The sequence below is a fragment of the Thamnophis elegans genome, chromosome 13, assembly GCF_009769535.1.
Source record: "Thamnophis elegans isolate rThaEle1 chromosome 13, rThaEle1.pri, whole genome shotgun sequence".
NCBI lineage: Eukaryota > Metazoa > Chordata > Lepidosauria > Squamata > Colubridae > Thamnophis > Thamnophis elegans.
This window is the reverse complement of record NC_045553.1, coordinates 35039577-35055121: the sequence shown is the minus strand read 5'-3', so window position 1 is coordinate 35055121 and position 15545 is coordinate 35039577. Positions and strand designations below refer to the sequence as shown.

The 15545-nt window shown below is 42.2% G+C and overlaps 1 protein-coding gene across 1 annotated transcript in view; it reads right to left on the bottom strand.

Moving 5' to 3' along the window:
* NUDCD3 (NudC domain containing 3) overlaps window positions 1-15545 on the bottom strand; it is a 53882-nt gene that overhangs the window by 4678 nt on the left and 33659 nt on the right. The window contains exon 4 of the mRNA XM_032229965.1: window positions 14140-14283. Within this exon, the coding sequence (XP_032085856.1) occupies window positions 14140-14283 (144 nt within the window). The remainder of the gene's footprint in view (window positions 1-14139; window positions 14284-15545) is intronic.

The following is a 15545-nucleotide window of genomic DNA, read 5'->3' as shown; positions in this document are numbered from 1 at the left end:
ATAGAGTTCCTTTGCATATGTTGGCTCTCTTTTTTTAAAAAAAAGATAAAATTAATGGATGTGTAATGTAAAAACAACAGCAGCAACAACTCTTCAGTATCACATTCCACATCTTGAATGGAAAATTAAGATAAGCCATCCTCATGAAGTGAATCGGTTTGCATACACCAAAAAAGGAGATTCATGTATCCACAATATAGAAAGAAACTTTGGTTCAAACTTGGTTTGACTAAAGCGAACAAGAGGAGGAGGGATTGAAGGGGGAGGAGGGGGCTACAAATTCAATCTCCACTCTTCATGTGTAACAGACTGCATAGTTAATGGGCAACTATAGGAGAAGGTTCTATTCTGTGACCACTAATACAATTATTAAAGAAACAGGCCTGTTTTGCAATATGGCAAGAAAGAGAGAGTTGCTCTTTGGGAGGATGTGGGGAGAAACCAAGAAGTCACAAATACCACTGGCGGCAAGGAGGAGAAATTATTATTGATGAGCACATCGTTTAATGAACATTAGAAAAGATGATAACTTTGTTCAAGTGCCAGATTGAAACTCAAGTTTTCAGAGAGCTTAATGCATAGTAGAATCATAAGTCTGTTGTCAGTGTTCCAAGTATCATGTAGAATTAAATCAGAGTCCAAGGCAAAACTTTCCTTAAAGTTCCAATTTAATAAAGGAGACATCTTAGCACATTGCTATGGAATCCCAATTCTGGAAATGACATCAGAATCCCACCCAGTTAAAAGTTCATGATCTTGTCCCCACACCCACAATCCATCACATGGTCCAATCTTCTTCTTCCACGCTAGCACCTACGCCCAACTGCTTCCAGTCAGGTGCAAAGGTGCGGAGACAAAAGATGACTTTGAGCTTCTAGAAAGGATTTTTTTATTTTGAAAACAACACATTCTACCCCTTGCTATTCCCCCCCCCCCTTAATGAGAGTGTGGCAGGCCAAAGATTCTTAAAGGAACCACTGCAGGCCTGACATCTGTAGAATTTAAAAGGAAACATAAAGTAAGGGGAGAACTGTTTCTCATGAAAATTAGGGCCATAGTTTGCTTCTCAAAACATTATTGTTTGCAGAATGTTCCTGGTGCAATCCCACAAGTTTACACTTTTTGTTCAAAATATTCAGGCTTGATGAACTCTATAGAACTGCCTTTATTACTACTTTCCCCATGTAAATGAAGATGAAGATGCATCTCGAGCCATATAACACAAAGATTGAATCAGAAGGCTTCCAGTTGTCAAAAAGAGAAGGGGAATGCACCATTTTAGAAAGTTAGGCATGTATGAATTCAGCCACTATGGTAAGTAAGCCACAATTTATAGCTTAATATATCATATGAAGGAACATGGTGGCTCAGTGGCTAAGACGCTGAGCTTGTCGATCAGCAGTTCGGCAGTTGAAATCCCTAGTGTTGCGTAATGAAGTGAGCTTCTGCTACGTGTCCCAGCTTCTGCCAACCTAGTAGTTTGAAAGCATGTAAAAACGCAAGTAGAAAAATAGGAACCACCTTTGGTGGGAAGGTAACAGTCTTCCATGTGCCTTTGGCATTTAATCATGCCAGCCACATGACCATGGAGACGTCTTCGGACATCTCTTTGGCTTTGAAACAGAGAAGAGCACCGCCCCCTAGAGTCAGGAACAACTAGCACACGTATGCAACCGTTACCTTTTACCTATCGTATGAATTCGACCCATGAAAACGGAAATAAAAATGAGGTTGAAGATTCTCAAAGATATCTATCATATGAGGAAGAAGCAAAGTCAGGGAAATAGGTACTTTCTAGAAATTGATGACAATTTCTGGAGCACCCACAATTTTAAAAAATGCAGGGCTTATCATTGAAGACCACTAGAGATTCAGAAAGCAATTGCACTTCAGGTCACAGATCCATTTTCCTGTTTTCCCTATTCTCTGGTGAGTTGGCTCTGCATTCACCCAGCATGATAATTGTGTATACCTCGACTCTTTTCAATGGGCTTTAAGCTGGCTGCTCCCTCGCCCAGTTTTTCTTAAACATCTGGTGAGCTCAATTAAGCAAAAGGTACAGGTATTCTTCGACTTACAAAAAGCTCATTAAAAAAAAAAAAGCTCATTAAGGGACCGTTCAAAGTTACAACGGCACTGAAAAAAGTGACATGATCATTTTCACACTTACAACAGCAATCCCTAATGGTTTCATCTTCCTCTCCCTGTAGCACTTCATGGTTTTAAAAACGTAGTAGGTCATTTGGAGCAATGCTGTGTTTTACTGAATTTGGTAGAGCAATATTTTTTTTCAAAATTCAAATTCCATACAAGAAATGCTATCTGACTCATCAAATATAAGTTGCCACAATACATTTCACCTAAGTATTAACTTGATTTATACCCTATCAAATTTCATGTCTGCGAGTCATTTCTAGTACCTAGAATGAAAACAATTCACCATAAAACAGACTTGGCTCTACTCTCCTATATTCAAAAAAAACTTACAGTAGCAATAGCAATAGCACTTTGACATATACCGTATATACTCGAGTATAGGCCGACCCGAATATAAGCCGAGGCACCTAATTTTACCACAAAAAACTGGAAAAGTTATTGACTCGAGTATAAGCCTAGGGTGGGAAATGCAGCAGCTACCGGTAAATTTCAAAAATAAAAATAGATACCAATAATGTTTTTGAATATTTATTTCAAAGAAAAACAGTAAACTAGCGGTGTATTCAATGAAATACTTCACTCACCTCATGATGCTGATGTCCCGCTGTGATGATGATGTCCCGTGCAGCCGCGGGAGCGATGTCCCGCCTCCTATGACACACGGCACAGTGATTCCTATCATTGGATCACTGTACCAGAGGAGGTGGGACATCGCTATGTGGCTGCTTGCCATAACAAGGAGGAGGTGGGACATCGTTGCAGAGCGGCAGGAGGGGGAGGAAGGGGAATCGTAAGACAGCCCTGCATTACATTAGAACGTGAGGAGGGGGGATGGTGCGGTGCGCGCTGCGCGGCAAACTGACACAGAGGGAGGGGAAACTCACAGGGGCACTGGGCCATTCACGAGTGTCACCCAGCGGCATGGCCCCACCCCTTTTTCTCCTCCATTTCGGGCAAATTTTTCACTGACTCGAGTATAAGCCGAGGCGGCTTTTTTCAGCCCAAAAAGTGGGCTGAAAAACTAGGCTTATACTCGAGTATATACAGTACTACTTCATAGTGCTTTATAATCCTCTCTAAGCAGCTTACAGATTCAGCCTATTGTCCCCAACAATTTGGGTCCTCATTTTACCCACCTCGGAAGGATGGAAGGCTGAGTCAACCTTGAGCTGGTCAAGATTGAACTCCTGGCAATGATCAGCTACCTTGCAATACTGCTTTCTAATCACAGTGCCACAAACTACTGCCACATGCAGTAGTTTCAGGCTTATTATCAAAGCACACAACAACTGATAATGTTAAGAGTGTCAATCCAGTTGAATCTCGTGATTAAGGCACCAGGCTAGACCCCAAGTTCTAGTTCCGCCTTAAGCACAAAGCCCCTGGGCCAGTCACCTTCTTTCAGCCTAGGAAGGAGGCAATGAAAAACTTTTGGAAAACCTCTGACAAGCAAACTGTAGGAACTGGTCCAGGCAGTCTCTGAGTATCGGACATGATTGAATGGAAGGAAGGGGGGGAAAAAAAAACCCATCAAGAGGAGAAGTTGGCAATGCCACACTATGAAAAAAATCAGACTGGTATTGTTACCATCCCAATCAAATAATAAGACATCCCATCTGCAGCACAAATGGCACGAGCCTCATTTTTTTAAACTCTTCCGTTTTCATCTCGCACCCTTAGATCTGTCTAACTGCTTCTGCTCTCAGTTTTAAGCGTTTAAGAAGGTATTCTTTAAACATCTGAAGGAGCAGGTGCAGGTGTGTAGGTTGCTTTGTTTATATTTATTTATTTAGCCTGCCCACACACCAGGACACTCTGGCTAACTACAATATCCAGTACATGAGCAAAACAGTTCAAAACATAATACAACATGAGACAGCCTACACAAACAGGTGCCTCTCGAGCACATTAACCCCAGGCCTGAAATCAGACCCAGGAGAATGAGTGCCGTCCATATCTCAGGAGGAGAGGGGGGGGGAAGGGGGGAGCCAAGGAAGGTATGCTTCCTCGGTCCAACAACATAACAACGTTTAATAGAAGGGACCTGGACTTGATCTCCACCACCTAGCTAATATTCAATTTGGACTTCTTCTAATAATTAGAAATGGATGAAAATTTGCAAAACAATTGATTTAATCTGGTCTTCCCAGACAAAACAGAACCAACCATTTTGTAATCAATGAACTTCTTTGAGTTTTGCAGCATTAGGCTCAGCATTTGCATAAGGCTGAGAAAAGCCACATGAGAATATAAATGGAAATTTTTCTACAGCCCTGAAAAAAGAAACGCAGGGATCTAACTCTGAAACTAAATGGAACATATTTAGGATATAATATGTGCATAGCTGACATCAAAAGTATATAAATTATTTCTTTCAGTATTAATAATTGTTCAATTTCTACTTCTGATACTACGTTAAAATATAAGCCCTACCCTAAAAAAGATCCCTGTCTTAATAGAGATTCCTGTGTTATAAGTCTGTACTGGAATACAGTTCTGATCAAATAGCAATAGCAGTTAAACTTATATACCGCTTCATAGGGCTTTCAGCCCTCTCTAAGCGGTTTACAGAGTCAGCATATTGTCCCCAACAACAATCCGGGTCCTCATTTTACCCACCTCGGAAGGATGGAAGGCTGAGTCAACCTTGAGCCGGTGAGATTTGAACAGCCGAACTGCAGTCAGCTGAAGTAGCCTGCAGTGCTGCATTTAACCACTGCGCCACCTCGGCTCTTAAATGCTAAGTTTCCATTTCTTTTTTGCCTCACCTCTCCCAGTCCCTTCATTTGATCGTATATTTTCTTTAAACATTTTTAAAAAAAGACATTCCAGAGAACTCTGACATCTTTGATCATTTTCACAGTGCTATTACTCTAACGTGAGCATTGGGTTGTTTTCTCATCTATCGTGCATGTCATTATTTGTTATTACAAGCAGCCCAACACATACAGATACACACGTATAACACTTTTGTAAACCGAACTACAGATTACAGGGGAGGGAAGAATTCAACTGAATTGGAGCCTGCAAAAAGCAGGTAGAATTCAGGGAAATCCTTGACTTACGAGCACAATTGAGCCGAAAATTTCTGTTCTTAAGGGAGACATTTGTTAAGTGAGTTAAGTGCCCTATTGTACGACCTTTCTCGCCACAGTTGTTAAGTGAATTACTGCAGCTGTTACGTTAGCAACACGGTTGTTAAGTGAATTTGGCTTCCCCGTGGGCTTTGCTTGTCAGAAGGTTACAAAGGTGATCACATGACCCCAGGACACTGCAACCATCATAAATATGAGTCAGTGACCACGGGCCTGAATTTTGAGCATGTGATCGTGGGGGTGCTGCAACAGTCGTGTGAAAAACAGCCCTAAGTCATTTTTTTTTCAATGCTGTTATAACTTTGAACGGCCACTAACTATTGTAAGTCGAGGATTATGTGCACACAATGCCAAGATTACAAGTGAGCCAGGCAAACATCATCCAAAAGCCTCTGCAGAGATTTTCTCAAATGTGTGTTTCTGATTTCCGCATTTCATAGGATATTATAAATCCTCCCCTGCAAAACTTGCAGATAACATTTTCTGTTCGCGAATCCTGCCCATGAGCATCCTGTCCAATCCACTCCTTTGAAGCAGACATATAGTAAGCATGAGACAAGATCCTAAAGATGTCAAGTAATGTGACACACTGTTTATGAATTTCCAAGGCAACGGCTTGACAAGATTCCAGCCTTATACTGTATTTCCCACTAAAAATCAATTATTCATTCAATACATTGTGATTATGAGTATTCTCACCACTTTTGCCTTTGGAGTCTCTCTCCAAAAACATAAACATGTTAGAATTGTCCATCAAAAAGCAACAATGGAGTGTTTGTTGAAAAAAAGCCAGCTTGCTACTGTGAGTTAGTAAATGGAGAAACAAAAATGGTTCAGCCAGGCACCCAGAACGGGTTCTAAAAACAGCTCCTGTGAATCTATTTTAGTCCTGTTCTCATACTAACTAGGGTAATGGAGAAGGGTCACACAGAGCAATATTACCGATGAGGCCAGGGGTTTGGGGGAAGTGCATGTGAACCAGAGACCACTCTTCCAAGTGGCTGACTTTGAAGAACAATATTAAAGAATTCAAAACTATACTTTCCTCCTGAGATATGTTTGATTTGTATCACTTATGTATCACTTCCTTATGTTTGATTTGTATCACGTATGTATCCCTTCCTTCCACCAAGAGTTTTTGCCATATCGGAAAGCAGCACCAGGACTACTTTGCAATGGAGGGAAAAGGAATTAATTGTATTAATTTATATAGCAATAGCAATAGCAGTTAGACTTATATACCGCTTCATAGGGCTTTCAGCCCTCTCTAAGCGGTTTACAGAGTCAGCATATTGCCCCCAACAACAATCCGGGGCCTCATTTTACCCACCTCGGAAGGATGGAAGGCTGAGTCAACTCTGAGCCGGTGAGATTTGAACAGCCAAACTGCAGAACTGCAGTCAGCTGAAGTAGCCTGCAGTGCTGCATTTAACCACTGCGCCACCTCGGCTCTTCACCTTTGGTATTTTTGCAAATAAGGCAGCGAATATATCCAACACAATTTCTTCTACCTATTTCCCGCACAACAACCCTAGCGAATGCTGGCTGGGGAATTCTGGGAATTGAAGTCCAGACATCTTCAAGTTGCCAAGGTTGAGAAACACTGACTTAAGGCCACCCAGTGCAAATGACCAGCTGTCTTCAAGGAATATAAATCCTTCCATTCCCCACCATCTAGTCACAGCTGAAGAAGCTTCTTGGATGAAAAGTGAAACATCTTCAAAGAAAAAAAAACAGAAAGTCCAGTTGCCTCTTGAAAAAGTCCCATTTTTGGCTGCTTAGCTGTTTCTGCAGAGAAAAGTTTTATTAACAACATAATGTTTAATGATCAAATGCAGTAAAAAATCAGGCATAAAGATATTCCAATTAATTACAACAGCGGGGTCAAACTGGCAGCCCATGGGCCGGGCGCATCACATGCAAACCACGCCTACCCCGGCTCTGCAAAGGGAAAAAAGCATCGCAATGCGTCATGATATATCATGTGACGGAATCGAGTTTGACACCCGTGAGTTACAGGATCACACTCATGATCTCTGGTGTCTTTGTGTGAAATATGCCACTTCAAATCTCACCTTAGAACCCAGGAGCGGGAGATGGGTGAATAAAATTACAGAATTGTTTCCAGCCTGGCAGGATGGTCTGCTCTTCTTAATCCTGGATAAAGAAATCTACCAGATGGAAGAAAGGAGGTATGGATTGACCAGGGAGAGCACCACCATGTGTCACTGAACTGGTTTCATTTGATTTTTGTTTTAAAAGTACGTATTCAGAATATTCTTGAAGTGCTATTGAAATAGTGAGCTTCAGCCAAAAAGTAAACATCAGGTTATCATATTTTTTGGAGTATAAGACGCACTGTAGTATAAGACACACCAAGGTTTTGAAGAGGCAAATTAAAAAAGTTTTTGCACTCTGCAAACCTCCCAAAAATGGTCCATTTTTTTGCAAAAATGGGCCCATCTTTTTTCAAAAAAAGGGCATGAATAGTCTTTAGGAGGCTTATAGAGTGCTCCTGGGGACTGGGGGGGGGGGGAATTGAGTAAAAAACAGCCTGTTTTTTGCTCATTTCTGCCCTCCCCAGCCCCCAGGAGCACTCTATAAGCCTCCTAGCCTCAAGGCTATGTACGGCTATTTTGGTAAAGGGGGCAGGGTTTTGGGAGGCAAAAAATGCTGTATTCAGTGTATGACACACCCAGATTTTCAGCCTGTTTTTTGAGGGAAAAAGGTGCATCTTATACTCCGAAAAATATGGTAAGTCCATTCTTTAAAAACACAAGTTGGTAGACCTTATAGAACTGAAAATAAAAAAAATGTGGAAATGTGTACAAACTATTGAGAAGGCCAGGGCAAAACTAACAATTGGTAAGTGATCTTCCAAAGGAAGCAGGAGCCCTCTAGGATTAAAGGAGAGTGGTAAGGAGGTAAGATAAAGGAAATAGATAGTTAAGATATTAAATCAGTTTTCCTGAACTTGAAATTGGCTGGAAATTAGTAATAGCTCCCTGAAGAACTACAGATAGTCCTCAACTTACAACAGTTTGTTTAGTGACGGTTTAAAGTTACAAGGGCACTGAAAAAAGAAACCTATGATTGTTTTTCACACTTATGTCCTGTGATCCAAATTCAGGTGTTTGGAACTGATTCATAGTTATGACCATTGCTGTGTGCCAAGGTCATGTGATTCCCTTTTGCAACTTTTTAACAAGCAAAGTCAATGGGTAAGCCAGATTTACTTAACAACCAGACTGCTAACTTATCAACTGCAATAATTCATTTAACAACTGTGAAAAGAAAGATCATAAAATGGAGCAAAATGCCCTTAACAAACTTCTCAGTTAGCAACAGAAATTTTGGGCTCAATTGGTATTGGTAGTTGAGAACTACCTGTATTAGAAACTTTAATCCCTTGATTAAACCACACAAATAAATATTTAGGATGCAGACATTTTGGCCACTGTTTTATGTCATCCCATTTAAATATCTTTTTTGAGATTTCTTTTACACAGGTAGTAGCCTCCTAAAAATGTTAGGAGTGTCCCCATATATGCCAAGCTTTTACTGAATTTCTTGTTCTGACCCCCCTCGTCCCACACCAAAGGACGCCGAGTCAAAGATACTTTAAGGAATTTATTAGCGGACAGATAGGTCCCTGGCAGCAAACCAGCACAGACCAGCCTTGGCAGCAATCCAGCACAGACAAACCTTGGCAGCAATCCAGCCTGCCAAGCTAGTTACAAAAGTTCTCCAACTTTTAGTCAATGCGTTGACTCCTGCAACAGGGTGTGTGCACAAGCAGTCCTCTTATAGTCTTGAGAGGAGCCTAATTACCACCAGCTGAGTGCAATTATCTCCTGTAACTGCGCAACTGTTCCTTACGCCTATCAGCTCTTCGGTGTCGGGCATCCAGGAACAACTCCCTTGGCTCCTCCCCACTGCTCCAATGCTCAGGCGCCCCCTGGTGGCCAACCAGCCTCTCTGCACCCTGCTCGGAGTCGGAACCCTGTCCAGGGTCCTCCACATCCTCCAGAGCCGACGCTGTCGGAGTCTGGTGGCAGCTCCAACGGCTCCTGCTGGCCACAACAATTTCCTATGTTCAACTCCTAAAGTGTTCCAGTAATGAGGAGTCTACAATAGAAGCCAAGTCTGAGTAAATTATCTATCTTCCAGGAAGCTTCATTTAAATGCATGGCAGGCACATATTCACTGGCAGATAATGCTACCAGCACATCACAAGAACGCTTGAGCAGTCACCAATAATATATAGGTAACGTCACTGGAAGATATCATCTTGATAATGCATTGCTAAATGTAATTGGATAAAATCCTTCCCCAGGGTAGAGGGATCCCCTCATCCTTCTACAATGCTTTGCTAAAAACTATTCCTTTCACTGAAACAAACTGTTAAATGCCTAGATCTGAAAATAAGTTTAAAGGTCAAGATTTTAAAGACTTCAATCAACTTGCTTCGCATTACAGAGAGACTTTCAAATGTGATTGGTCAGGAATATTATTTTTCTTTTCTGACATAAACCAGCATCTGCAGCCTAATCCATACTACCTGAGATCGTTCTTAAAGCTGACCATATTTGATCTAGAAATTTAGTATAAGTATATACTAAATTATAAGTACTAAAGTATAAGTACATCAAATCTGTAAGGACTTATGTTCAGGTCTCCATAGTGTTTTTATCACAGTGCAGACCTTCATTTCTTTTTTTCCCCCAGTATCAAGAAGTGTTTTTAACTTTTTAATTGTATGCATGGCTTCTTAAAAGCAATGCACCCCCAAGTAAGATTTTTCTAGATTATCTATTTCAGAGCCTTTTTTGGCCATTTCCCCTCTAATCACATCTTGCCCTAATTTAACTGGTAGCCAACTCCTTGCTATTTTATCCAGCCCATCCACTGCAAACGAATTTCCTCGTTGACAAGCAACAAGTTGGATAGTTTTCTGCCCCCCCCCCTTAAAACTACAGAAATCCCAACTGAATTGAGCACCACCACCCCCCAATGCAGGATTTCCAAACCTGGGCCACTTCCAGGTATATGGACTTCAACTCCCACAGTGCAGACCTTCATTTCATCAGGATAAAAATCAAGCACCAGAGTTAGGTAAGACTTAGCCTAATTCTCACACCCACAGCCAACACTAGAACTAACAACAGCGGGTTAAAACTGCTTCAGCATCAACTATTGCTGATTAAATCTAAATTTATTAATACAGTAGAACACGAAAGCTTTCACCTCCAGCAAAATTTGCAGCAGTGAGCTGTATGTCTAAGAAATAACATAGCATGCCAGAACTCCAAGAATGTATTTTTGTAGCATGCTGAAGCTAAAGTTGATCAGCTACTTTGTTGGTGCATCTTTAGTAATCCAACTAAGGACACAGCCCCATGCAGAGAAGACTGAGGCTGTATATTCTTGTTTGCAATATAATAATAAAAAACTGTTGATAAGAAAGACAAAGAAGTGGATACTGCAATACTTGGAGACAGCAGAAAAGAAAAGGAAGAAACTGGAGAAAAATCACAAAATATAAAACCACCTAAAAATAGAAGAACTGTGACAAAAGAAAGCAAAGGTAGTACAGATAATAGTGGAGTCTTGAGTGTAACCCCAAAGCATTTGGAGCAACAGGAACACCATTAACACAAAATCAGCACCAGTCGGTTACAAAAGGCAGCTTTATTTGGAATAGCTTACATCCTGTAACAATACCTTTAATATCTGCCTACCTCAGGTCCTTGGGAAAGATTTGATAGGTGGAAAAAATGCCAAATCTACTCTAAATATTGGGCTGACTGGTGCAACCAACCATAATAAATGGAGCAAAAGAGATGTTATGGCTGGAACAGTTCCATTCTGCAATCACCCCTGACTCCTATCCTTATATCTGGAGGCTGAAAAAGTAAGATAATCTTCAATTAGCATTACCCATCCCCAAATCTGGTCAGCAATGGGGTTACAAAGCTATGATTAAACTAGGCCAGCCTTCCACAAACCACCCTGCCTTAACCATTTTTCGATTCTAATTTAATTCTCGTGTCATGTAAATTTTGGCTGAGCATATCCCACGCAATCCAAATCTAAAGGAAGGTGTGGTGAGCTCAAATGCAAAGCAGAAGCAACTTTTCTGTCTCTTAACCATGCAAATAACTCCAAAAACAACTTTCAAAGTGCCACAAATCTTTCTGCCCACTCCTTCAAATCCGCCTGCCTGAGAGAATCTTATTCATGAACTCAACGCTCCAAATCATCTCTCTCAATCTCTACTCAAATTAAGGATGTGAAATTGAACAGAATAGTTATTTTAACCTTGGCTTAATTGTATTTCTCTTTCTCCTAATTCTTCCCTGTACATATTTTTTTTTTCTAAAGCAAATGTTAGATGTGTCCATTTGATGAGGGATGGCATGTCTTCTTAGTATTACTCAACAAACCATATTCACACACTGCCCTTGCCTTAAGGCAGGGGTATCAAACTTGATTTCATTGAGGGCCACTTCAGGGTTGTGTTTGAGCTGGGGGGGGCGACAGGGGGTGTGTGGTCAGGTTGACATCACTCCTGTTGGAAGCGCCTGTGGAGGCCTGAGTGCTCTGCCAGCTAAAATGGGCTCCTGAGCACCATTTGCGGTGCGACAACCTCCTGCCAGTGAAAATGAGTTGTCTGCCAGTGAAAACAGGGCATGGGAGGGCCATACACAGCCCTCCCGAGCTCCATTTTCACTGGAAGAGGCACCGTGGGCCAGTCCTTTGCTGTTTCCAGGGCAGCCCCAGGGGCTAGATCTTAGCACCTTGTGGGCTGGATCTGGGCCTAACCGTCTGGACACCAACAGCTACTTTTTAATGCTTTAGCACCCCAATATTTTTGGGAAGGGTGATGGTTGAAGTGAGGGTTAACAACAAAGCAAAGTTGATGGGAACACATCGTATCTGCGGGCAGAGCCAGATTTTTCTTCTGTTTGGGGATGTATCTATTTTGAGGTTGAGAATACCATTTGTATGTGTTTTCCATTTTAAATGCTGCTGACAACTGTAGTCTGAAGAAGTTCCAAGGACTGCAACAAAAATAAGTAGGGACTGAGGGTTGCAACCTACACCCGAGTGCTCCAGCTGCTCACTTCTGATATGACTGGTCACCTGTGACTTAGACCATTGGGTTCAGTGGTGGGTTTCAAAATTTTTTAGAACCTCCTCTGTAGGTGTGGCCTGCTTTGTGGAAGTGGCTTGCTGGCCATGTGACCAGGTGGGAGTGGCTTGCCATCCATGTGACTGGGTGGGTGTGGCCAACTTGTAAAATGTGGTGAAACTCACTTAACAACGCTCTTGCTTAGCAACCAAAATGTTGGCTCAGAAACTCTGGCATTTGAAGCACGCAAGTCTTAAAGCTGTCAAGCTACAAGACCCTTGCACCCCTAACCCTTTAGAAAAAAACCCGGGGGTGTTCAAACTTGACAGCTTTAAGACTTGTGGACTTCAACTCCCAGAATTCCTCCTCTTGCTCTTCATCTTGATGATGTGCGGACGGGCGGGGGGAGGGAGCTGAAACCGGTTCTAAACAGCACTGTAGATTTGTGGAACCTCTTCTGTAGAAGAGATAAGAACTGGCAGGAACCCACCCCTGATTGGGTTGGACTTAGAATACAGCAACTCCCTATGCTTGTAATAAACTACAGGTGGTCCTCAACTTACAAGAGTTCACTTAGGGACCGTTTGAAGTTACAACGGCACTGGTAAAAGGGACTTAGGGCCATTTTTCATGCTTATCCCAGTTGCAGCATCCCCATGATCAAGTGATTTATATTCAGATGCTTGGCAACTGGCTCGCACTTATGACAGTTGCCGTGTCCTTGGGTCATGTGATCACCTTTTGCGACCTTCTGACAAGCAATGGGGAAACCAGATTTATTTAACAACTGTATTACTAATTTAACAACTTCATTGATTCACTTAACAAACGTGGAAAAAAAGTGATAAAATTGGCCAAACTCACTTAACAAATTTCTCACTTAGCAACATAAATCTTGAGCTCAATTGTGGCCGTAAGTTGAGAACCACCTGTATATCCCAGCAGATAATTTTTTGCACTTGGAAAGAGTTAATTTTTCAATCCTCCACCTCTTTCAGACATCTAAAGATTCTCCCTTATTTTATGATTCCACCAAGGATTCCAGAGTGAATACAGGGTCCTCCCCAGCTCCCATTTTCTATGCAGACATCAACGGAAGAGTAAGGATGAGGGACAGAGAAGCCTGAGGCCGTTTAAAGAGCTACAGGGCCCTAGAGAAAAGAAAGGGAAGGAGAAACAGGCCAGTAATAAAAAAAAATTGACATAAGAAGCAGAAGTTAAAAGTCTGTATCGGTCTTTTAACGTAAAAGGAAGAACATGATCTGAAACCTCAAGATGAAGCACTTCTGTTAAAGGATAACATTTCAGGTCTGGTTAGTGTCTTGATGACAGAGTGCATGGAAAAGCCTCATAGCAAAGAATATCAAACATTAAAAGCAAAACTGTGGAGTTGTATATGCAGTTAGACTCCCAGAATTCCTCCTCACACAGTCATGTTGGCTCAGGAACTCTGGCATTGAAGTGTGCAAGTCTTAAAGCTGTCAAATTACAAGACCCTTGCACCCCTAACCCTTTAAAAAAACCCAGGGGTGTTCAAACTTGACAGCTTTAAGACTTGTGGACTTCAACTCCCAGAATTCCTCCTCTTGCTCTTAATCTTGATGATGTGCGGACGGGTGGGGGGAGGGAGCTGGAACTGGTTCTAAACAGTACTGTAGATTTGTGGAACCTCTTCTATAGAAGAAGATAGAACTGGCAGGAACCCACCCCTGGAACAAGGACATTGAAAGGAAATGATGATGTAGTCCTTACCAGAATACAATTCCCAGGTTCTAAACTCCAGACAGAGGTCTCTGTGTTGATCTTGTGGGTAAGGGCACCTTCCATGAGCACTTGGTGTTCACTTCCCTCCACCACTGACACATGGATTGAACTACTGTTGATGTCCACCGAAACCTGAAAAAGAAGCACAGAAAAATGAATTAGCAAGGTGATTCATCCCTTAGTAGTGCTTTCAGGGTTACAGCAAAAGATTAGAATACAAAGGCCGTGCAGTACAAAGGAAACATCACCCTTTCAAATTTCTAATTTATAGACTGCTAGCCTTTATTACCTTGCCAAGTCCACAGGTTCTACAAGATATAAAAGGATTATTAATAAATGAGGAATGGAACAGGTTGTATGGGACTGACTTGTGTGTCTTTTTAGCAGAAGACAGAAAAGACTACATAGGCCTAGTATAGGATCCTTTTCAAAACAAGCTTGAAATGGAAAATGAAAACAAGCAGGTAGACTAGCTGTTCTTTCACAGGACACAGTCCAGGGTTCATAGGGGAAAAGGTGGAAGGCTAATCCTTTTACCGCGAGCTGCACCCTCCATGGGGAAGTCAGGCTTCTCATACAAATCATCAGCAGCAATTATAGGACATATGCAGTCAGGTACATGGTATAGGTACCTCACTGCTTCCAGGAGGAAGACGTAGCACTAGCAACATTAAAATGTTATTCCTTTGTTGTCCCAAAACTAGGAGTAACTCAGCATTACTGAGCCATTTTCTCAGAACTGGTCTTCATCTTGTAAACAAGCAAGCATCTGAAAGCAGACATTTAGCCGTTGAGCACCATGTTTTTTTCCTTGTTATTGTCGTTGAGGTTCTTGTTGTTAAGTGCTCCCGGCATTATTCATTATTTAAATGTTATTTTACAATGTAATTGTACACATGTTTACCCTGAAGTAAGTGCTGTGAAGTCCAGTGGGATTCAGATAATGGAACCCTCCAGCTTGTGCTCAACTCCCGACTCCCATCTTCCTTTTATACTGATTGAACCGGTTAGGATTGAAGAAGGCCTGTTCACCGCCGCCTGGCTCTCGGGGCTTGGCGCCTTAGAAATGCCAGTGAATGGTGCTCTGCATGGCTGGAGAAGGGGTTGCGCGAGCGGCTGTTCCACTCCCGCTCGCACGCCTCCCAGCCTCACGATACCCTGGCCCAGCTCTCCTTGCAGAGCCAGGGCACCTCCGCTGCTGCCGCTGCCATCCCAGCATGGCTTTTTCGGCAGCTTCCAAACTGAGTCTTCCGGCAATGGCTGCTCTGGGCGTATGCTCTATGGTTGTGGGCTGGCTGTCAGCTGAGCGTACAACCATAGAGCATACACCCAGAGCAGCCATTGCCGGAAGACTCAGTTTGGAAGTCGCCGAAAAAGCCCTGCTGGGGTGGTGG